At 42.4% G+C, this 23,065-nt stretch overlaps 1 protein-coding gene across 4 annotated transcripts in view; it reads right to left on the reverse strand.

Moving 5' to 3' along the window:
• LOC121580748 (CMP-N-acetylneuraminate-beta-1,4-galactoside alpha-2,3-sialyltransferase-like) overlaps positions 1 to 23,065 on the reverse strand; it is an 81,835-nt gene that overhangs the window by 39,426 nt on the left and 19,344 nt on the right. For 3 of the 4 annotated variants that reach the window (XM_045224673.1, XM_045224675.1, XM_045224674.1), the window contains exons 3-7: positions 13,793 to 13,846; positions 13,261 to 13,308; positions 11,164 to 11,206; positions 8,916 to 9,008; positions 1,847 to 1,941 (exon numbers count right to left, since the gene is read on the reverse strand). In XM_045224673.1, coding sequence (XP_045080608.1) covers positions 1,847 to 1,941; positions 8,916 to 9,008; positions 11,164 to 11,206; positions 13,261 to 13,308; positions 13,793 to 13,846 — 333 coding nt within the window. The remainder of the gene's footprint in view (positions 1 to 1,846; positions 1,942 to 8,915; positions 9,009 to 11,163; positions 11,207 to 13,260; positions 13,309 to 13,792; positions 13,847 to 23,065) is intronic. The other variant, XM_045224676.1, reaches the window with a different exon arrangement.

The following is a 23,065-nucleotide window of genomic DNA, read 5'->3' on the forward strand; positions in this document are numbered from 1 at the left end:
AATTCGGCACATTTGGGCAGACTTGATACAAAATAGTCCAGTATTGCAATGCTTCACTGGATCAATCTGCAACTTTGCAAAAACTGCTGCCATCTAGTGGCCAAAATCTAAATTGCGCCTAAACTGCAATATTATATTGTGGCCTTTCTCTTGCATTTCAATGATGATGGAACAAAACAAAAAATAGAAAACGCATGTTTTTTGGTTTGTATTATCTTTTACCAGATCTAATGTGTTATATTCTCCTACATTAAATTCACATTTACCAAACTTCAAAGTACCTCCTTTCAAATGATATCAAGAATATGCATATCCTTGCTTCAGGTCCTGAGCTACAGGCAGTTAGATTTGGGTATGTCATTTTAGTCAAAAAATGTTTTTAAGGGTCTGATCCTTAAGAGGTTAATATGTAACATTGCAGGAAATTAGCTTAAAAACAGACATTTCCCTAAACAGAAAAAGCTAAACAAATTAATAATTAATTGGGCGTTGGGGGAGGGCATAAAATAGGAGTCCCTGAAATGTGTGGGTCATGAAATAGGGGTCCCTGGGGGAAAATGGTTGGGTACCCCTTGCTTTAGGTGTTAAAAAAGGTCCCTGTAAAAAATGCTTTCATGTTTGCTTATAGTAGGATGGAGTGGTAAAAACTGCATAAAGTCTAGCGAACAAGACTGTTTCAAGTAAACCTCCATGGCAGCTTGGCTGCAAAACAAGCAAAAATAAACGTTTATTGTCATGCTTTACATTTTTGGGGTTTCTAATTTGGAATCCTTTGTGGAGTGCTATTCAAGATCCACACATACTACCTCTCCATACAGCTAAAAGGGAAACCCCACTGCAGTCACCATCCGTGGAAAAAACAGAATCCAGGTGTAGTGTGCACACAAGTTGCTCGCCTTTGAAAACCAGCGCGTGAGAGCGGGGCAGAGGGCCCTTGCCAGAGCACATAGGTAACATTCAGTGTACCTTTACATTAACTTTGTTCATAAGTATTGGAAAATATGTGAGAGAGCATGCATTCAGGCCACACCCTTTTTTACCTCATCTTTCCAATTCTGATAGCATGATGTTCTCAAGTTTGATTCGTGAAATGCATAGATTCTTGTCGGTCTTGTCGCAGTCAGTGAGCTACCTAACCCCGTATTGAGACGTGACTACTTCACAGTCGAGGAAAGAACGGTAGGTAGCCTAGCGGTTAAGAGCGTCAGGCCAGTAACCGAAAGGTTACTGGTTCGAATCCCGAGCCAACTAGGTGAAAAATCTGTCAATGTGCCTTTGAGCAAGGCACGTAACCCTAATTGCTCCTGTAAGTTGCTCTGTATAAGAGAGTCTCTGCTAAATGATTAATATATAATATGTTAAGTAGTTTGATGCATTTCGCCATACATTTAGGATGGGTGTTGAAGTTGGAAAATGCCGTAGAAGTTTGTAGAAGTTCAGAGAAACTGAAAAGTGCTGTCTCGCTATCCAGATGTTGCCGTAGCAAGAAATGTCCTGTAATATTAATGCATCCCATTCTCACCCTCTACCCTGCTCCCCACACCAGGCAATGGCACGGTCAGAGGCAGTGTGTGGAGACATCAGTGAGCATGACAGGAGCAGAATTAGATCAACCCAAGTAGGCCAGGAGGGCTGTTCTGCCAGCTCTATCACCAAGCGCTAACTGACGCGTGGTGATAAGGATGGTACAACCCTGGCACCCTCTTCTCTTTAGCTTACCTATCCAGCCCAAACCACCATCCATACACAGTTCTAAAACCACCATGACAAGTTACTCTATCAATGAGATACATGGACGGGGGCATAATCCAATTTGTGCACGTGTTAGACACGCAATGCGTCTTACCTTGTGTTTTGAATCCAAATGGAGGTAAGTAACTGTTGACTTTGGCCAGACGCTTGAAGTTCCGGTCGAGAAACATGGGAGCTGGCTTCATGAACCTGTCAGAAGAACAGCAGAGAGAAGAACGGGAGAGATTAATATATTTTAGAGAAGGACTTCAGATTGTCTGTTCACCCATGAACAGTCCAGGAGGACTAAAGTTAAACAAAATAGGCCTACTTTGTGTTGTGTTGACTTCTTAGTCGTGCACTCTCATTTCCAGATGCATAGTTCAAAAGCCAGCCAAACCCTTGTCCTATTCCAGATAGCTTGCTATGAGAGATCCACCACAGATAGCGTGCTGTGTTAATCAAGTTGGATTGACACTTGTCAATGAGCAATGGAGTTTACCTGAACAACCATGCACGGGTGAGTGATCAAGCGGAGAATGTGTGTCTGGGGGTACACCACCCCAATGTCTCGCTGGACACTAAATTAGAAGTTGACAGTTTTTTTTCTAAAAGCGTTTCTTCTCCCTTTCTCCCTGAGAAGGACGTGGCCCCCACTCATCTCTGCCGTGACCCCTGGGGCTCTGGTGTGAATGTCCTGCCAGGAGTTAAAGACACTGGGCCGTAAGAGGAGACGCTTGTTCCACTCATCAATCTAACAACGTTCCCCAAACCAATCCTGCACACACAGAGAGAGCAAAATGAGTTGACTCAAGGAAGGAAAATAAATAACACAGGGGAGAAAGAGAGAACAAGCCTCCTGCATGTACCCTCATTGACAAAGTTTTTTTCCCCAGGAAAAGGTCTAAATCATTCTTGACGCATAGTTTGGGTATACGTGTCCTGACGATGTATTGACATCAGTGTTTGCCTGGCCGTCTTACTTAAGAGGGCAGTGTTGATTGGTAATGTGTGCAGAAACAGTTGGCGCACCAACAAAGTACTCCGACACCAACCTAGTTACTTACAGGTATACAGACCGGGGTTTGATGTACAGAAACGAAGCAAACAAAAAAATATATTCCTTTGAAGATCTTAAAACATTTTTAGACTACAGGAAAATGTGCCATGACAGTATAAACCCACTTTCCCCTGCCCTCGGTGGCTTCAAATAAAAACAAATCTCGTTTGTCATACTCAAAGAAGCTGTGACTGTTAAGGGTACACAGTACATTTAAAATGTCTCCCTGGCTGTGCGACCCCCCCTTTGATAAAGCACTCCCCTCAAATCAGAAGGAGCCACTTCCCCCAGTCAGGCCAGAGCTGTACGTGCTGCTTCTGGAAGTGTGGCCGGACGATGGATGTCTGTTTTTATGACCCGCTGTCTCACTGGGGAGAGCACAGGGGTTCTCGTTTAACAAGCCTGCAGCTCCAATGATCCACTTTTACAGCTCGCAGTGAAGGTTTTCACAACAAGCTTGCAGACTGGCATTTAAACAGAGGGGGATAACAAGGACATTACTGGTCCTAGGACGGTTTATGTCTCTACAACACAGGCAACTTCTCAGTTTACGCTGACAGTAACAACTCACACAGGCCCGGGGCGCAAACCACAACAGGTCCTCTACAACATCTGAAGGAGGAACTCAGGGTGCCATGGGCCATTTTAACCAACCACTAGTTATGCCTGCCCACAGTTTACAGTTTAGTAATTTAGCAGACACCCTTATCCCAAGCGATTTACAGGAGCAATTAGGGTTAAGTGCTTTGCTCAAGGGCACAGACACAGACAAATGTATCACCTAGTCTGCTCGGGGATTTGAACCAGCGACATTTCGGTTTCTGCCCCAACGATCGTAACCGCTAGGCTACCTGCCGCCAGTTAAGTGCGACAAGTCAAGCGGAAGATGGCTACTAACACCAAAGGAATCCGAGTCCGCTATCAGATTACCAGACTTCACATCCTACTAAGTGTGTCTGAAATCAATGACCAAACATGTTTTACAAGAGGAGCCGCTTTTCAACTTCCCAAAATGTTGTGCCTTCCCCAAACTCCTTAATGTTGTGCCTCCCCAAACTCCTTAATGTTGTGCCTTCCCCAAACTCCTTAATGTTGTGCCTTCCCCAAACTCCTTAATGTTGTGCCTTCCCCAAACTCCTTAATGTTGTGCCTTCCCCAAACTCCTTAATGTTGTGCCTTCCCCAAACTCCTTAATGTTGTGCCTCCCCCAAACTCCTTAATGTTGTGCCTCCCCAAACTCCTTAATGTTGTGCCTCCCCCAAACTCCTTAATGTTGTGCCTCCCCCAAACTCCTTAATGTTGTGCCTCCCCCAAACTCCTTAATGTTGTGCCTCCCCCAAACTCCTTAATGTTGTGCCTCCCCCAAACTCCTTAATGTTGTGCCTCCCCCAAACTCCTTAATGTTGTGCCTTCCCCAAACTCCTTAATTGCACTTGAGGCACAAGTTGTACCACAGTGTCATAAGGGGGAGGGGGGAGTAAGTAATGTCTGGCTCTCCCGCTCCATCTCTCTCTCCTCACATCACCTGACAAAGAAGTAGACCCTTGCCAAAACAAACCGCGATTCATCAACATGTGGCTTCAGGGACCCAGCCGCATTATATATAACTGGGACAGTCAAGAGTCTCCTAGCCCACGAACGGATGGACAGACAGGGATCTGGTCTGCTTGTCTTAAAGAGACAGGGCTCCTAAAACAGGAGGCCGGGGCATAGAGTGCTCATTTCCTCTCACTGGAGTTCATATTTTCATAACCGCTCCACTCAAGTTCACCGCCAACACTTGATTTAGGGCTCCAATACAAACAGTTTGGCGTGAGGGGAGGTGTTGAAAATAAATTGTATTCTGTGGGGCAGGGCCTTTTGAGAGAATGCCAAGTGTGCAAAGCTGTCATCAAGGCAAAGGGTGGCTATTTGAAGAATCTCAAATATATTTTGATTTGTTTAACACTTTTTTGGTTACTACATGATTCCATGTGTTATTTCATAGTTTTGATGTCTTCACTATTATTCTACAATGTAAAACATAGTAAAAATAGAGAAAAACCCTTGAATGAGTAGTGTATATATGACTGGTAATGTATATATGGAGACTGTTTAGTGCCAAAATTAAGGGGTTAAATACATATAAATAAATAAAATGTTTCCTGATCTTTCTATCTGTTATAGAGAAACCCCCTCTCCCTCAATCTCCTGAAGTGAAGTCTCTTCTCCCCCCCCCCACCGGCTTGCACAGTGCTTAGAGTCTTATGGGTCAAGGTGGAGGGACCTCACTTCATGAGGGGGAGGGAGTTTCTATGGCCAAGTTGACTGTCAGTGTACAGTGGGGAAAAAAAGTATTTAGTCAGCAACCAATTGTGCAAGTTCTCCCACTTAAAAAGATGAGAGAGGCCTGTAATTTTCATCATAGGTACACGTCAACTATGACAGACAAATTGAGGAAAAAAAATCCAGAAAATCCCATTGTAGGATTTTTAATGAATTTATTTGCAAATTATGGTGGAAAATAAGTATTTGGTCACCTACAAACAAGCAAGATTTCTGGCTCTCACAGACCTGTAACTTCTTCTTTAAGAGGCTCCTCTGTCCTCCACTCGTCACCTGTATTAATGGCACCTGTTTGAACTTGTTATCAGTATAAAAGACACCTGTCCACAACCTCAAACAGTCACACTCCAAACTTCACAATGGCCAAGACCAAAGAGCTGTCAAAGGACACCAAAAACAAAATTGTAGACCTGCACCAGGCTGGGAAGACTGCATCTGCAATAGGTAAGCAGCTTGGTTTGAAGAAATCAACTGTGGGAGCAATTATTAGGAAATGGAAGACATACAAGACCACTGATAATCTCCCTCGATCTGGGGCTCCACGCAAGATCTCACCCCGTAGGGTCAAAATTATCACAAGAACGGTGAGCAAAAATCCCAGAACCACACGGGGGACCTAGTGAATGACCTGCAGAGAGCTGGGACCAAAGTAACAAAGCCAACCATCAGTAACACACTACGCCGCCAGGGACTCAAATCCTGCAGTGCGAGACGTGTCCCCCTGCTTAAGCCAGTACATGTCCAGGCCCGTCTGAAGTGCATTTGGATGATCCAGAAGAGGATTGGGAGAATGTCATATGGTCAGATGAAACCAAAATAGAACTTTTTGGTAAAAACTCAACTCGTCATGTTTGGAGGACAAAGAATGCTGAGTTGCATCCAAAGAACACCATACCTACTGTGAAGCATGGGGTTGGAAACATCATGCTTTGGGGCTGTTTTTCTGCAAAGGGACCAGGACGACTGAACCGTGTAAAGGAAAGAATGAATGGGGCCATGTATCGTGAGATTTTGAGTGAAACCCTCCTTCCATCAGCAAGGGCATTGAAGATGAAACGTGGCTGGGTCTTTCAGCATGACAATGATCCCAAACACACCGCCCGGGCAACGAAGGAGTGGCTTCGTAAGAAGCATTTCAAGGTCCTGGAGTGGCCTAGCCAGTCTCCAGATCTCAACCCCATAGAAAATCTTTGGAGGGAGTTGAAAGTCTGTGTTGCCCAGCGACAGCCCCAAAACATCACTGCTCTAGAGGAGATCTGCATGGAGGAATGGGCCAAAATACCAGCAACAGTGTGTGAAAACCTTGTGAAGACTTACAGAAAACGTTTGACCTGTGTCATTGCCAACAAAGGGTATATAACAAAGTATTGAGAAACTTTTGTTATTGACCAAATACTTATTTTCCACCATCATATGCCAATAAATTCATTAAAAATCCTACAATGTGATTTTCTGGATTTTTTCTTCTCATTTTGTCTGTCATAGTTGACGTGTACCTATGATGAAAATTACAGGCCTCTCTCATCTTTTTAAGTGGGAGAACTTGCACAATTGGTGGCTGACTAAATACTTTTTTTCCCCACTGTATATACTTTGTTTCTACTACAGATTAAATAACTCATGCTGAATTCAGTTTGCCAAGAAAATGTAGGCCATGTCTTTACGTGAATCATCAACTTATTTCGTTGTGAGTGTTAGACCAAGAAAGGGATTTAGATCTGTCATACAGAGCTGGGGATGCCACTCCTCTATGTGAGTGGGCTGACAGGGAAGCAAAAGTGGCCAAAAAGAGGTAGCAGTTTGAATATTTAGATTTGACATCTGTAGTTGTACATGTCATGCATGACCAAACCAGACATTTTGCTTTTTCACACATGGCACTCATCAGACTCTAGGACATCTAACAGACACACATAACTGTCACTATAAGCCATTAATTGTACTAACTGAATTGTGTGTTACTGAAGTGAATGTGGTAGTAATCAATGCTGTCCCAGAAGGGGCTGTTTTGTAGGGTACTTTGATCCGACACGTGTGGCTGATTAGAGGAAGTCGTTGGGAGACATCGTTAACACATAGCCTCGTAGTAGTTGGAAGGGCCTGAAAACCGCCTGAAAACCAGACGGCTTTTTCTTTAACGACTGCTGTAATTTAGCAGCGCCCCAACGTAGCTCTCCCAAAGTTAGGCCTTTTCTCTTGAGTTAGATAATAATCATAAGACTATTTGTGTAACACGCCATGACGACGTGTTACACAACCCTTTTGGTTTCGGTATGAGAGTCATATTTATCCAAATATGTTGTTTCAGAAAGAATAAGAAACACAAAATACAATAAATATCATGTCATTGCTGGTCTTTAACGACTGCCACTAGAGATCCTGGTTCGAATCCAGGCTCTGTCGTAGCCGGCCGCGACCGGGAGACCCATGGGGCGGCGCACAATTGGCCCAGCGTCGTCCAGGGTAGGGGAGGGAATGGCCGGCAGGGATGTAGCTCAGTTGGTAGAGCATGGCGTTTGCAACGGCAGGGTTGTGGGTTCGATTCCCACGGTGGGCCAGTATGAAAAAAAAAAATGTATGCACTCAAGTCGCTCTGACTAAAATGTAAAAATGTCTTGTTTGTCATTCAAAACAGTCAGCCAATTTAAGCATTGTGAGCCACTATTAGCCGTCATTTTGCAGACCACGGATCAACACAGCATCATCGTACAGTATGTTAAGATGGAGTCGCCATTTTCCACATTTACAGGCAGCTGAGTAAAAATGCCTCGGGCCATTGTTCTGCTATGTGGAAAATGCCCCTTTATTAGCCAGAGCTGTTGAGCACTCATGAGACACTAACTCGTGGCTGGAGAGGAGATGCAGGGATGGCATCAAAGGCCCAGTGGCATCAAAGGCCCAGTGGCATCACGGAGGGCCGTCGAGTGTTCCGTGGATCGTGTTCGGAGGACAAGTGATGAGTAATGCCCTCCTGGACAGGAAGTCGTTGCCCCTCCAACAAAAAGCCTCAGCGGCGGCTCATTTCTGGCATCCATTTAAAATGGAGTTGGATGGGGGCTACATTCTCCCAACAGAGATGCTTTTGTGTTCGGAGGGCTGATGAGGACATGGTGTAGTGCACGGTTCCCCAGCTGGCAACCCGCTTTTATTTGTCCCCCCAAGTTTTCTGAACATTTTAAAATTGTTTTATTTTTGGATATAATACTAAAAACACCAGGAAATCAGCTCCAATTGATTAACATTTTTTGAAATCTGTTCCCAAGTATTCCCACGCATAATAGAGAAATATCTGTGATCATATCCAAATGTAAGCAAGGCCTGAAATTATTATGTTTTAGTCAAATATTATATCCATTTGGGCTTCTTGCAGTCAATTTGCAGACTACAAATTATTTGTAATTATGTTCCAGCCCCCTTACCATCTGCTCAAGAAAAAAAATAGCCTGCGGCAGAATCTAGTTGATGATCCTAGTATAGTGTTTGTGGTAAGGATATGAATGAATTACTAAAAGATTGTGTGGGAATGTGGGGGCTTTAATGTTCTGAGTCGATCCCCATAGGCCATGCTGGCTTGAGTAATGTCATAACTTCTCTAGGGGTTCGTCTCAATAGCTTAGAGTTCCTGCCTCTCCTTATCTCCTCTCCTTCATCTGCACTAAACTGAAATTAATTTGCCTTCACCTGACCAGTATTTTCAGCAGTGCAAAGTACAAAGGAGTGGAGACAAAGAGAGGAATTCTCTTAAGACTCAACATGCACTCAAGGACTCTAATCAAACCCTGAAGAGAGTTTTGCTCACTTTGGATAGATGGCGGTCATCTTGGCAGCTGCGTAGCCCGGCTTGCACACTCCTTCGCTGAGGTTGCCATACTTGTACACCAATTCTGCTGGCCTGCAAATGTCACCAAGAGGGAAGGATAACAACATGACCAGATAACAAGCAGTGTTTGCACTTCCACACAATCCAATTTAAACAAAGATCTCCCAGGAAGAAAGAACTGAAAATAGTTTGAGATGAAGCTGAGAGGAGAAAATATAATTCAAATAATAATCAACATGATCCCTTTAGCCCATCCTATGCTGGTCCTTTCCCATTTAGAGGTAAAGTAGGGACTAAGGAGGTAAAGTTCTACCGCATCCAACAGCCCCTTGTACCTCCTCCTCATTGCTATCATACTCATTAATTACCTGCTATATGGCACGCGACTAGTTCAAATAAACAGGGGGGAGAGAGGAGACGGGGCCAGCGCTATGGGAGGCCTATCTGTCACACACAGGGAGTGTTGATGAGATGGGGGCATGGCAGGGTGAAGGGGGTGCGTGGATGGATGGACAGGCTATAGCTGGAGTGGAATGGGCTGGAGTCTCTTGCTAACGTGCCATATTTTCTAGGTCAGAGGAAGTGATCAGAGCTGTTGACCACTGCTGTAGGCAGTTGTATTAGCAGGTCCAGATGAGAACTAGCATTGAAACACTCTCCTGAAGTTGTGCCTATAGTGTGAGTGTATGGTCAGAACAGATTCAGTGCCTTCAGAAAGTATTCACATCCCTTCACTTTTTCCACATTAATTTTGAAAGACTATCTCATCTCTGTATCCCACACAAACAATTATCTGTAAGGTCCCTCAGTCGAGCAGTGAATTTCAAACACAAAGACCAGGGAGGTTTTCCAATGCCCAACAAAGAAGGGCACCTATTGGGAAAAAAATAAAAAATTACACTGGATATCCCTTTGAGCATGGTGAAGTTATTAATTACACTTTGGATGGTGTATCAACAGACCCAGTCACTACAAAGGCACAGGCATCCTTCCTAACTCAGTTGCAGGAGAGGAAGGAAACCACTCAGGGATTTCACGATGAGGTCAAAGGTGACTTTTAAACAGTTAAGAGTTTAATGGCTGTGATAGGAGAAAACTGAGGATGGATCAACAACATTGTAGTTACTCCACAATACTAACCTAATAGACAGAGAGAAAAGAAGGAATCCTGTACAGAATAAAAAATATTCCAAAACATGCATCCTGTTTGCAACAAGGCACAAAAGTAATACTGCAATAAATGTGGTAAAGCAATTCACTTTTTGCCCTGAATACAAAGTGTTATGTTTGGGGCAAATCTAATACAACACATTACTGAGTACCACTCTCCATACTTTCAAGCATAGGGGTGGTTGCATCATGTTATAATTGTGGAGGACTGGGGAAATTTTCAGGATAAAAATAAACGGAATGGAGCTAAGCACAGGCAAATTCCTAGAGAAAAACCTGGTTCAGTCTGCTTTCCACCAGACACTGGGAGATGAATTCACCTTTCAGCAGGACAATAACCTAAAACACACGGCCAAATCTACACTGGAGTTGCTTACCAAGAAGACAGTGAATGTTCCTGAGTGGCCGAGTTACAGTTTACTTAAATGTATTTAAAAATCTATGGCAAGACCTGAAAATGGTTGTCTAGCAATGATCAACAATCAATTTGAGAGAGCTTTAAGAATTTTGAAAAGAATAAATGGGCAAATGTTGGTGCTTCTACAAAGTATTGACTTACGTAAATGTAAATACTCATGTAGTGGTGGAGTGGTGATGAGAATGAACGTTTACAGTGGGAGCGTCAACACACACATACGCTCTCACGCCAACAAAATACAATTACTCAAGTTTGCATATAAGCCATACCCAACACACAAACACAGCTCAACATGTATTAGTCACATAGGGATTGATGTGTGGTTATAACAATTAGACCCAGCACAATTGCTTGGTGTAAAGTTGGCTAAAATAATTCCAATGAATGATGGCATGTTTATTGAATTGACTAGTGATGCAAATTAGATTAATAGGTCACAATACTAATATTCAGGAAACTAGTTCCAGTTCAGTTTCTGATTTGTTTAAACTGAATATAGCCCGTTCTTAAGATCAGACAACTAGCATCTGCTAAATTAGCATATTTAGCATATGCTACAACAATCAATTGGAGATGAGAAAGATGTGGCCCTTTGGCTTTAAAATGACATTTTACTTCACAAAATGTAGTTTTACTTACAACTTTCCATCCAGCTTCAGCAGAAAGCCCTGCTTATCATACACTATAAAGAAAGAAAGAGACAGAAAATGGGTAAGAAAACTGAAATTAACAAACAGGATTCAAAACGGCTTGTGAACCAAGACAGAGTGATCATCCATCCTCATCTTGAACATAGTCAACTATTGGCGTCGTAGCCATAGTCGTACATCTCTCGCCAAGTAAACAGCCTGTGGACTTTCATAAAGAAAAGAAACCAAAGTAAAACACTCTGTTGAAAGCATTAGGGTTAGAGAGATTTTTGCGGCCGGTCAAACAAGCGGGGGTTAGGGAAAGCCAGCCAAAAACATTCCGCCGAGATTCAAGTCCAAATGATAAGTTAAAAACAGCAGTTATGATTCACCTATGGAGGAGGACCGTACGGGGTCGGTCCATAGGTGCCGTTTCAAGCGTCATCGGCGTTTAGGCTTTTTTAGTAGCGAAGGGGAAAGAAGCACAAGCCAAATTTGTCTTCAAAAAGATCTACCTGCTTTTTCTGCTCGGACAAGAGAAAACAGTTAACAGCTTAGTAATAGTGTCCTTCAACACGGAAATCAATTCCGAAAGACAGTTATTTGAATTCCACTTCAGTCCGTTTGTGTACACATGTATCCATCACTGTGACCTGGACGAGACTCGGCATGACGCCAATACACTACGAGGCATGCTGACTTAGTTCATATATCATTCTGTCAAACCGTTAGGTCAACAGAATGCCCCAGGTCTCTGGAACCTACTGCTACTGAAGTATTTACACTTCGCCATTTATCTGTGAATCACAGTGAAGACGTGTTATTAGCGAATCTCTACTAGCTACTACAGCTTGAAACTATCCAGATCTTTACCATTACTCACAACTGAACAGCATCTTCTGACGAAGCCAGTAAATACTGTTTATCTGTGATTGAATAAACATGAAAAGGACAGCAATTACATAAATGACCCCTTATCAAGATAATACAATAAGCAATTGGGGAGAAAGGGTGAAAGTGGAAGCAGTTCTCAGCACTCCTGAGGTTGCGCTACGTCTTCAGAGGGATGCTAGATGAGAGAAGTAGAAGAGGAGGAGAGCGGGGCCTTGAAAGATGAGCCATGGGTTTTAATGCAGCAGCTATGAGAGTGTGTGTGTATGGTGTGGATATTATGTGTGTGGTAGGAAGCCAGAGCTGAGCAGAGGAAGCAGCAGGACCCTGCCTGTATTATAAACCTTGGCCACTGAAACGACCTAGAACCAGACACCCTCCAGACTCTGTGTCGCTGCCTAACCTTTAACTTTATGCCCCTTTTAAAAAGGCTGATACAGAGCTGCTTTTCTATGCTCAACAACAGAGGGAGCTGTTGCATCATTCAATAGAGTGACATGGATGATTCAACTGTGCTTTATTTGCTCCGTCCACATTCGGTTTGGGATATGTGGTCGAAGTCAATAGGAGTTTACGTGCAGCTCACAGTCGTGATCTCTCCGGATCAGGCCAACTGAAACTCCCCCACGGACACCAGTGCCATCCAATGTCTGGGACTGGGGTGTGTGTGGTGGTTGACTTGGTTCAAAAGGTTGAAGAAAAACAGAGCCACATTTGCCTGTCACACTCATTTCTCTCTAGCCATGCCAATGGGACACCTTTTAAAAAAACAGTTTGTGAGTTTGTCCAGTAGCCCTTTCCAGGGAAAGGGAGCCAAGCATGGGACCTTCGTAAAATCAGTAGTCAGCGACACAGCCTTGCAGGGAGTCTGGCCAGGCACCATGTTGGGAGACAACACAGTTCAATAACAATGAACAGCGACTCCCACCCTGTAGTACTAGCTATCTGTCAAAGATCCGATTTACTGATACAGTTTCATCATAAATTACACCTTGAGCCTTTGAAGACATTATAACTTCTAATTGGGACGACGTCGACTGCAGAGAAGCTCTCTCTGCAAGAAACAAAATAGCGTACGATTATCTTTGTGAGAAGCGTGAACTTCTTAGAGATGAGGAACCCCCCCAACATGGCCGCTGAGGTGTGATGTGTTCCAGGAGGCACTTGGAGCTGTATTATTAAAGAGGGGTGGAGAGGGAGGGGGAAAGGTTTGTACCTGAGCCTACTATTCGTCCCACGGTGAGAGCAACGTCCGCTTCCAACTCTGAAACACAAAAAGGGTCAGTTAGGCCCGGTCCGGTGGGGGTAACCACGGCAACCGGTGTCCGCAGCCCTATAGGCTTAGCAAGGGCATGTGCACAAGACACAAACTTCTAATACCACAGAGGCCAAGGAGGAAGAGAGGTTAGTGACGTTAGTACCCCAAGGTCCAATTAAAAACCAAGAGTCTGGATCCCCCAAATCAAGATGCCTTCCCATTGTGCTGGTAATCATCTACGAAATGCACATTTCCGATTATTATTGTGTTTGTTGTTGTAGTTTCTGAAAGGTACCAGCAAAGACCACAGTACATGAGTGAATGAGTACACTCTGGTCAGAAAACAAAGAGGATCAAATGCAAGGCTTTTGTTGTAGTGTTAGTGGAGAGTTGTTGTTATTCCAAAGTGAGCCCCTAAGCAGCCCGGTTTCACCACTTTCCCACCATCACTCAATATAAAGGGGGCTAGCGCCTCGGCACCTCAGTCTACCTGTGGTGCTTTGACCTTTAGTCGGGACTATGAGAGTGGACTCCGAATCAATCTCTGCAAACAGAAGGGGTTAGAGAGGACATCAGATGAGACAGAATGGCCGCTCAGCAACTGAGACCGAGAGGGCTGGACAGGAAAAGGAAGAGCAGACAAGGACAAACAAGCACAAACAGACAGTCAGATAGAAAACAAATGAACAGAGACGCACCTTATTGATCATATTGTTTCTTTGCCCAACAAAATATTTTCAAGACAGAGGCAGCTACATCTACAATCTATTAGACTTTTAGGCAGGTAGAACTGGCCCATTACAGAGGGCTTTTAAATGCAACTGTTGCCCATCAGGCGCGTAAAACCATTTTTATGGCTTTAAGGCACTGCGGACCCACCCTGACCTGTGAATCCCCCTGCCCCGTTTACGAATGTTGTTTGTTATCTTTATCAGTTGGCAACAGGTCCACATTTCCTTTCCACTTCCCCTTACAGATTTGTCTTCTTCATTTGTATTTCAAAGAGATAAAAACTGAACTCTTGCATAACGAGGCTCAGGTTCAAACAGAACCATCCCAGGTATTCAAAAAGCAACAAAATGTTCCTCTATCAAAATAAGCAGAGGACAGCTGTCGTGTTCTTTTGTCTAACTGCTGATGATTAAGCACAACCAACAGGCCTCTGCTGAACAATGAGAAAGGAGACCCACTGCTGTCTGTATGAACATGAAAGCAGAGCAGGGGGCACGGGATTCTAGGCCGGCAAACACTGGGTTGTTTGTTGAGACTGCACTAAAACTGCCATATACTGGCATTTTAACCACACTTAAAACTATCCCTCAAATGGTGCAACAAGTCGGTGTTAACACATTAAATACCCAATTAGGAAGTTATCTAATTGTAACCGTATAGGAAGAGTGAAGCGTCAACAATCTCAACACCAATCTCAACGTCAACAGTGACGAGGCGACTCCGGGATGCTGACCTTCTAGGCAGAGTTGCATTCAAAAGCCATTCTCAGACTGGCCAATAAAAAGAAAAGATTAAAGATGGGCAGTCTGAGATATGGCTTTTTCTTTGCAACTCTGCCTAGAAGATCAGCATCCCAGAGTCGCCTCTTCACGGTTGACATTGAGACTGGTGTTTTGCGGGTACTATTTAATGAAGCTGCCAGTTGAGGACCTGTGAAGCGTCTGTTTCTCAAACTAGACACTAATGTATTTGTCCTCCTGCTCAGTTGTGCACCGGGGCCGCCCACTCCTCTTTCTATTCTGGTTAGAGCCTATTTGCGCTGTTCTGTGAAGGGAGTAGTACACAGCGTTGTACGAGATCTTCAGTTTCTTGGCAATTTCTCGCATGGAATAGCCTTCATTTCTCAGAACAAGAATAGACTGACGAGTTTCAGAAGAGTTCTTTGTTTCTGGCCATTTTGAGCCTGTAATTGAACCCACAATTGCTGATGCTCCAGATACTCAACTAGTCTCAAGAAGGCCAATTTTATTGCTTCTTTAAAATCAGCACAACCGTTTTCAGCTGTGCTAACATAATTGCAAAAGGGTTTTCTAATGATCAATTAGCCTTTTAAAATGATAAACTTGGATTAGCAAACACAACGTGCCATTGGAACACAGGACTGATGGTTGCTGATAATGGGTCTCTGTACACCTATGTAGATATTCCATTAAAAATCAGCCGTTTCCAGCTACAATAGCCATTTACAACATTAACAATGTCTACACTGTATTTCTGATCAATTTTATGTTCTTTTAATGGACAAAAAAATTGCTTTTCTTTTGAAAACAAGGACATTTCTAAGTGACCCCAAACTTTTGAACGGTAGTGTAAGTCAAAACTGTAACTAGGCCACTCAGGAACATTTGATGTTCCTGAGTGGAACATTTGATGTTCCTGAGTGGAACAACTTCAATGTACAGTACCTGTCAAAAGTTTGGACACACCTACTCATTCAAGGCTTTTTCTTTATTTTTACTCATTTCTACATTGTAGAATAATAGTGAAGACATCAAAACTATGAAATAACACATATGGAATCATGTAAACAAAAAAAAAGCGTTAAACAATTCAAAATATATTTGAGATTTTCGATTCTTCAAAGTAGCCACCCTTTGCCTTGATGACAGCTTTGCACACTCTGAAAAGGTCCTGCTGAAAGGTGAATTTGTCAACAACAACAAAATCTTAATTTTAGTTATTTAGCAGACTCACTTATACAGAACGACTTACAGAAGTGAGTGCATATGTTTTAAATTCTTTTTTTGTACTGGTCCACCGTGGGAATCGAACAACCCTGGCATTGCATGCGCCATGCTCTACGAACTGAGCCACACAGGACCAGTGTCTTTTGGAAAGCAGACAACCAAGTTCTCGGATTTTGCCTGTGCTTCGCTCTATTCCGTTTCTTTGTATCCTAAAAAACTCCCTAGTCCTTGCCAATGACAAGCATACCCATAACATGATGCAACCACCACCATGCTTGAAAATATGAAAAATGCTACTCAGTGATTTGATGTGTTGGATTTGCCCCAAACCTAACACTTTGTATTCAGGACAAAGTTAATTTCTATGGCACTTTAGTGCCTTATTGTAAACAGGATGCATGTTTTGGAATATTTGTATTCTGTACAGACTTCCTTATTTTCACTCTGTCATTTTGGTTAGTTGATCCATCCTCAATTTTCTCCTATCACAGCCATTAAACTCTGTAACTGTTTTAAAGTCACCATTGGCCTCATCGTGAAATCCCGGAGCGGTTTCCTTCCTCTCAGGCAACTGTTTTTCGGTTTTCAAATCAATTTAATTGGCTATTTTGGTTTATGGCCTTGGTGACCTAGCATATGGCCTTGGTGCCCTGGCAGATTGGGCAACTCTTGAAGGCCAAATGGCTTTGCCCCTAAAATCACAAAGTTCCAGGCCTGCCCACCACCTAAACCCCTTATTTTACATAGTGTATAATTTATTCATTCTGAACACATTTCTGTTTGTTGGCAATGACAATTCTTGCAACAACAAAAAAATCTCAATACTTGTATGTTCGCTAGCTGGACAGGCAAACGCTGCAGAGTACTAAACTGTAAACCAAACAAAACTTGTGTACTATCCATGGTACTCTCTGCTGATCATGTCTGCCAATCACATTATTCGTATCTAAGGTAGTAGACAGCTGGTGATTACAGCTAGAGAGAGATCTCCGTCCGACAAACCGCTACCAGGTAGTCTTTTTTTCAAATTTGTAGTCTAACTATTTAGTTACAGAAACGTGATACCATCAATGCAAGCTGTAAAATGAATACCAACTTAGAACACAAGAACCTTAGTAATGTAGCTAGCTAGCTAATTATAACAAGTAGATCTGTTGCAAGCTAGCAGGAGAAGATGGCTTTATCACTATCGAGCATGTCATTCCGGGACAAGGAGCGTTTTAGCTATCAGTTTATTCCAAGTAATAATTTAAGACTACAAAAATCTATAGGACAAGTACTCTAAATCTAATACTGTCAAGGCAGGACCCACTAATTTCATTCATACTGACAAATAAGAAATGCTACATTATCCCTGTCAACAGTTGGAATAGCATTATTGCATAGCACCCTGCCTCAGACTGTCAGGATGTTCATTTTCTAGCTCACAAACTATACTGAACAAAAATATAAAACGCAACATGCAACAATTTCAAAGGTTTTACTGCGTTACAGTTCATATAAAGAAATAAGTCAACTTCAATAAATTAATTAGGCTCTAATCTATGGATTTCACATGACTGGGCAGGGGTGCAGCCATGAGTGGGCCTTGGAGGGCATTGGCCCACCCACTAGGGAGCCAGGCCCAGACAATCAGAATGAGTTTTACCCCACAAAAGGGCTTTATTAAGGACAGAAATACTCCTCAGCACCTGCCCTCAGACGATCCCGCAGGTGAAGAAGCCGGATGTGGAGATCCTGGGCTGGCGTGGCTACACGTGGTCTGCGGTTGTGAGGCCGATTGGACGTACTGCCAAATTCTCTAAAACGACGTTGGAGGCGGCTTATGGTAGAGAAATTAACATTCAAATATCTGACAACCGCTCTGGTGGACATTCCTGCAGTCAGCATGCCAATTGCACGCTCCCTCAAAACTTGAGACATCTGTGGCTTGTGTTGTGTGACAAAACTGCACATTTTAGAGATGCCTTTTATCGTCCCCAGCACAAGGTGCACCTGTGTAATGATCACGCTGTTTAATCAGCTTCTTGATATGCCACACCTGTCAGGTGGATAGATTATCTTGGCAAAGGATAAATGCTCACTAACATGGATGTAAACAAATTTGTGCACTACATTTGAGAGAAATAAGCTTTTTGTGCATATGGAACATTTCTGGGATTTTTTTTTTTTTTTTCAGCTCATGAAACCAACACTTTACATGTTCCGTTTATGTTTTTGTTCAGTATGCATTCCTTTGCTGTGATTATTTATTTTATTCATTCTTGTCTTTCACTTTTGTCTCACAACCTATTTAGCGCTCCTGTGTCCTGCTCCCAAAGATCAACCAAGTGCTATTCACCAAGCATAGGCTGATTCAGTCACCTGTGAGGAGAACCATCCTACTGCAGTTTGAACTAGCCCTGCTGTGCATTTGCCTGTTGTCTTTTCTTCGTGGGTTTTGTCTTACACAGTCTAGTGCATTTTAGAGTTGAAGAACAACAACTACAGATACACGTGCTTGTTTGAGCATCTCCAAGACTAAATTCAATGTAGAATCAGTATTGTAACATGCAGTGGGGAGAATTCTATTGTCCCCGTCAGGAGCCCAGGCTTTTGCCATAGATGGTAGAGTTCTCGTCTCTGTGCCACACAAGCTTCAGATTGCATTGTGCTAAGGCACTTGTCTCTCTCTACATCAGTCATCTACATTAGTGACTAGGGTGGGATCCTTTCGATAAGCCTATGGGGCCTGGGCACACAAATACTCCTAGAGAGAAGGGGGAATACTGAAGCATGTGTTGATGACAGTTCAACATTCTCCATCAGAGGCCCAGGCTTTTGGCATAGATGGTGAGGCTCATTTCTGGACTGCAACATTGTAAGATTGTGGCCTCCACGGAACTTGATATACATTGATTGGTAAGTTACACTATATTTAGATATTTCAAATACTGCCACCTTTGCTATTTGTCTCCATACTCAATAAATGGTGAAACACTATTTGTGTTGGTGTTCTTTGTTTGAATGTATATGCGTGAAACGTACATTATGGAAAACGTCTCACACTCAGTCATAGCAGAATAATGAATGTATTGGCAAGACTTTGCACCAACAACTTTTAGAAGGTTAGTAGGAAAGTTAAATCAATTAAACCACGTACATATACTCAAATTCTCTGAACATTTAGTATTTTGAAACTCCAACATTCATTTCCCAACTGCTTTCTCGATAACCCTACAGGCTCTTTATCATTCTCCATACCTTATAGTCCAATGCATCCAACATTATGCATGCTCAGCATGGTATTGGGCAGCCGCTATTTGAGAACTCATCTGGTTATCTTATTGCAGAGCACATTGTACAGTTGTTTATAGAGAAGATTGTATTGCAAGGTATGCTATATGTGTAGGCTGTAGGATATACAATTACATAGAGTCTTGCACACTCTATATACAGGCTCCCAGTCATTTATTTGGTAAACCACCAACATTACGGCATCACTGTGCCTTCAGGCTATGCCATATGTATTGGCTAATATGCATATGCAGCTGTCGCTTTTAAAACCTCCATTCTAGGATACATGACACACATCTTTCTATCTATCTACATGCTTTTATTTGGGTTTCTATGCAAAGTATATGATTAAATGTTTCTTTAAAATGCAGCAAGTTGCTTGAAATGAGACATAATCATGCCAAAACATGATCTAACAATTGAATTCACTGACAGAGATAGCTAATGAAACACAAATATACATTTACAGTAGCTGGCTAGTCTAGTCTAACATTGGCTAGCTTTCAATAAATTGGCTAAATGGTCAACGGAGTCACCTCTTCATATGATCAAGACTATTTGTATTGCATGCTGCATATTTCAAGTACATTCGAAAACAGATATTTATCTTACTTCAGTCTGGGAGCTAGCTAGCTATATCTGTTCCTCTTCATCAGACAGCAGATCGCATTTTCACAAGAGGCTGTGTTTACATCACAGATAGAAGCAGGCCATTGGCTGCCTTCATTACGAGGGGTATGTACGGGAGTTCTGATTGGTTCAAAGTTTAGAAATTCGACATGTTTGCCTGAGTGGCCAGTGTTGAATTATCATTTTTATTAGAAAAAGTGCAAGAATTGAAGGTGCCAACAAAAGTTATAGTCATTGTAAGAATGTTTTACTGTCATACACAAAAAAAAGAATCAGCTCCTCCCTTGAAGGGGATCGATCAACTTTAAGTTAAGTCTTCGGCCCACCACCACCTAAGTGCCTTGCAAAAGTATTCAGACCCCTTAGATTTCTGTATTTTGTGTAGATTGTTGACAAAAAAATTATGAAATCCATTTTAATCCCACTTTGTAACACAATAAAATGTGAAGAAATCCAAGGGGTCTGAATACTTTTGTAAGGCACTGTATAGGCCTCCAGAGGCTATGATATCAAACTGACAGTCAGACTCACTGACTGAAGCACTCACTCAAATCCATCTTTATGAGAAAGTTCCCATAGTCAGTGGTCATTTAGATTTGGGAGAAGGGGCTCAGTCTACTGACACTACAACCAGGCTTTATGGGCCATCATCACTGCTCTAGTCCTGAAATTAGAGGGGGAAACCAGGGACCCGAAATATTGACAGTGTAAAGGCAATGCACACAGGGTTCTTGTCAAGGAAACTTCAGAAGTGTCAAAACATCCTCTCGAGTTGCCGCAGCGGGAATAAAAACATCCATATGAACTTGTTTGAAGTTCGAGGTGCCAGGTAGGTAATGTCCAAATGCAAAGAAATAGCCTATCGGGGTTCAAACATGACTCAGCCCTGCAGCCTAGCTACTCTGTTGACCATTTGTGACACACCAGTTCAGTGCTTTACATTGTAAAACATGAAGTAAATTCACTGGTGGTCATTGAGTTAACATTAGCCTATTCACTGTAGGGATAAATATTTACATAACAGTAGTTACACAACACAATGCCCTGAACGGTGATTCAAAGACTCCCAGAGTAGAATACCTCAAAAGTGTAGAAAAGGGATTATTCGGTTTGATCCTCTGTGGTGAAATAACAGATAACAAAGTCAGAGTTGGGGAGAGTACACAAAAGGGATGTCAACATGCTCCCTGTCCTCTTGAACAAACAGACCTCGGGACCTTAACATCTGGCAGCAGTGTGCAAAAAGCCACAACTCCCAAACCCAGTGTTTTTCTGGACTATATAATTGGAAACAGACTTCAGAATCATCTATGAATAAATCAAAAGGACAAATTAATAATTTTTGAATAATTAAAATGACAAAAAAAACTTGAGGCAAATGAAAAATATTCAAATTAGTTACTTTGAAGGGGCACGCGTATCTAAAATTACAATGTTTACTGGGAATGTAATGGGGGGCGTGTACAGAGTAACAGACACCGTAACTGGAGCCTCTGATAACTTGAGGAAGCTGGGCCTCCCCTCTCGGATGCCAGTCTCACAGCGGTATTACAACACCCTCCGGTGGACAAGACCCTACACTTTGATATTCTTCCAAAATGTCCCTTTTAGCTTCTCAAGCTTCCTTCAATGTCTCAGGCTACAAGTTACTCAGAGGCAACCACAGTCTAAAGCACAAACCTTCAACTTCCATTCAAACCCTTCCTCTGAAAAGTGCATATACAGTGTTTCCTGCTGATATGAAACAAACCTCTGCCAGCCAATTCTAAAAGTTCTGGGGTGTGTTTATGGGAAATCTTTTAGCCCCCTCTGCTGGTTACAAAGAAATGTTTCAGTGACCCCCAGCAGTGAAACATCACCCAACCATCCACGCCCTGGAAGAGTCAGGTTTTCCAACATTACGTAGCCCTCTTCAATACCAACACTGATTCATAACCAACCAACACCCAAAACATGCCAGGCGGGTACGGAGCTGACCACAGGGCTCACACAGCCTTCAGTCTGTAGTTGTATCCTCCAGCTGGAACTCTTAGTCCTCATCAACTACAGGAAATGAATGAGAGAAATGGGCTTCGGCTACCTAGGGAATGGTAATACACATGTATAGTTTCAAGTTTTATTAGTCGTATGTATGGAATTCGCATGGTATACATCGTCCAACGAAACCTTACTTGCAGGTTCCCTCTCGACACTGCAACAACAATAAGAAAAGATAAGAACACAAACAAAGTAAATGTTTCAGTAGAATACAATAAACATTTTAGCGTAAGTATAATACAGGAAGGAACAATTTATAGTCAAAGATTTACACTTGTATTGGGGGCAGTGTATAAATTGAGCAGTATAATAAGTCTGGTAGCAGCAGTTGTGATGTGTGTGTAGCATGAATCTATACGTGTGTGTGTGTGTGTGTGTGTGTGTGTGTGTGTCTACAGTACCTTCAGAAATGTAATTCAAAATGGATTAATATAATAATAATTTCACCCATCTACACACACAATACCCCAAAATGACAAAGTGAAAACATGCACATTTATTGAAAATGAAATACAGCAATGTGTCATTTACATAAGTAATCACACTCCTGAGTCAATACATGTTAGAATCACCTTTGGCAGCGATTACAGCTGCAGTCTTCCTAGGTAAGTCTCTAAGAGCTTTGCACACCTGGATTGTACAATATTTGCACATTATTCTTTTTAGAATTCTTCAAGCTCTGTCATGTTGGCTGTTGATCACTGCTAGATAACCATTTTCAAGTCTAGCCATTGATTTTCAAGCCGATTTTAGTCAAAACTGTAGCTACTCCATTCAGGAACATTCAATGCCGTCTTGGAAAGCCACTCCAGTGTATATTTGGTTATTGTCCTGCTGAAAGGTGAATTCCTCTCCTAGTCTCTGGTGTAATGCAGACTGAAGTAAGTTTTCCTCTAGGATTTTGCCTGTGCTTAGCTCTATTCGGTTTATTTTTATCCTAAAAAAACTCCTTAGTCCTTGCCGATGACAAGCATACACATAACATTATGCAACCACCACCATGCTTGAAAATATGAAGAGTGGTACTCAGTGATGTGTTGAGTTTGCCCCAAACATAACGCTTTGTATTCAGGATATAAAGTTCATTTTTATGCTACATTTTATGCAGTTTTACTTTAGTG

The sequence above is a fragment of the Coregonus clupeaformis genome, chromosome 14 (assembly GCF_020615455.1).
Source record: "Coregonus clupeaformis isolate EN_2021a chromosome 14, ASM2061545v1, whole genome shotgun sequence".
In the NCBI taxonomy this organism is placed as follows: domain Eukaryota; kingdom Metazoa; phylum Chordata; class Actinopteri; order Salmoniformes; family Salmonidae; genus Coregonus; species Coregonus clupeaformis.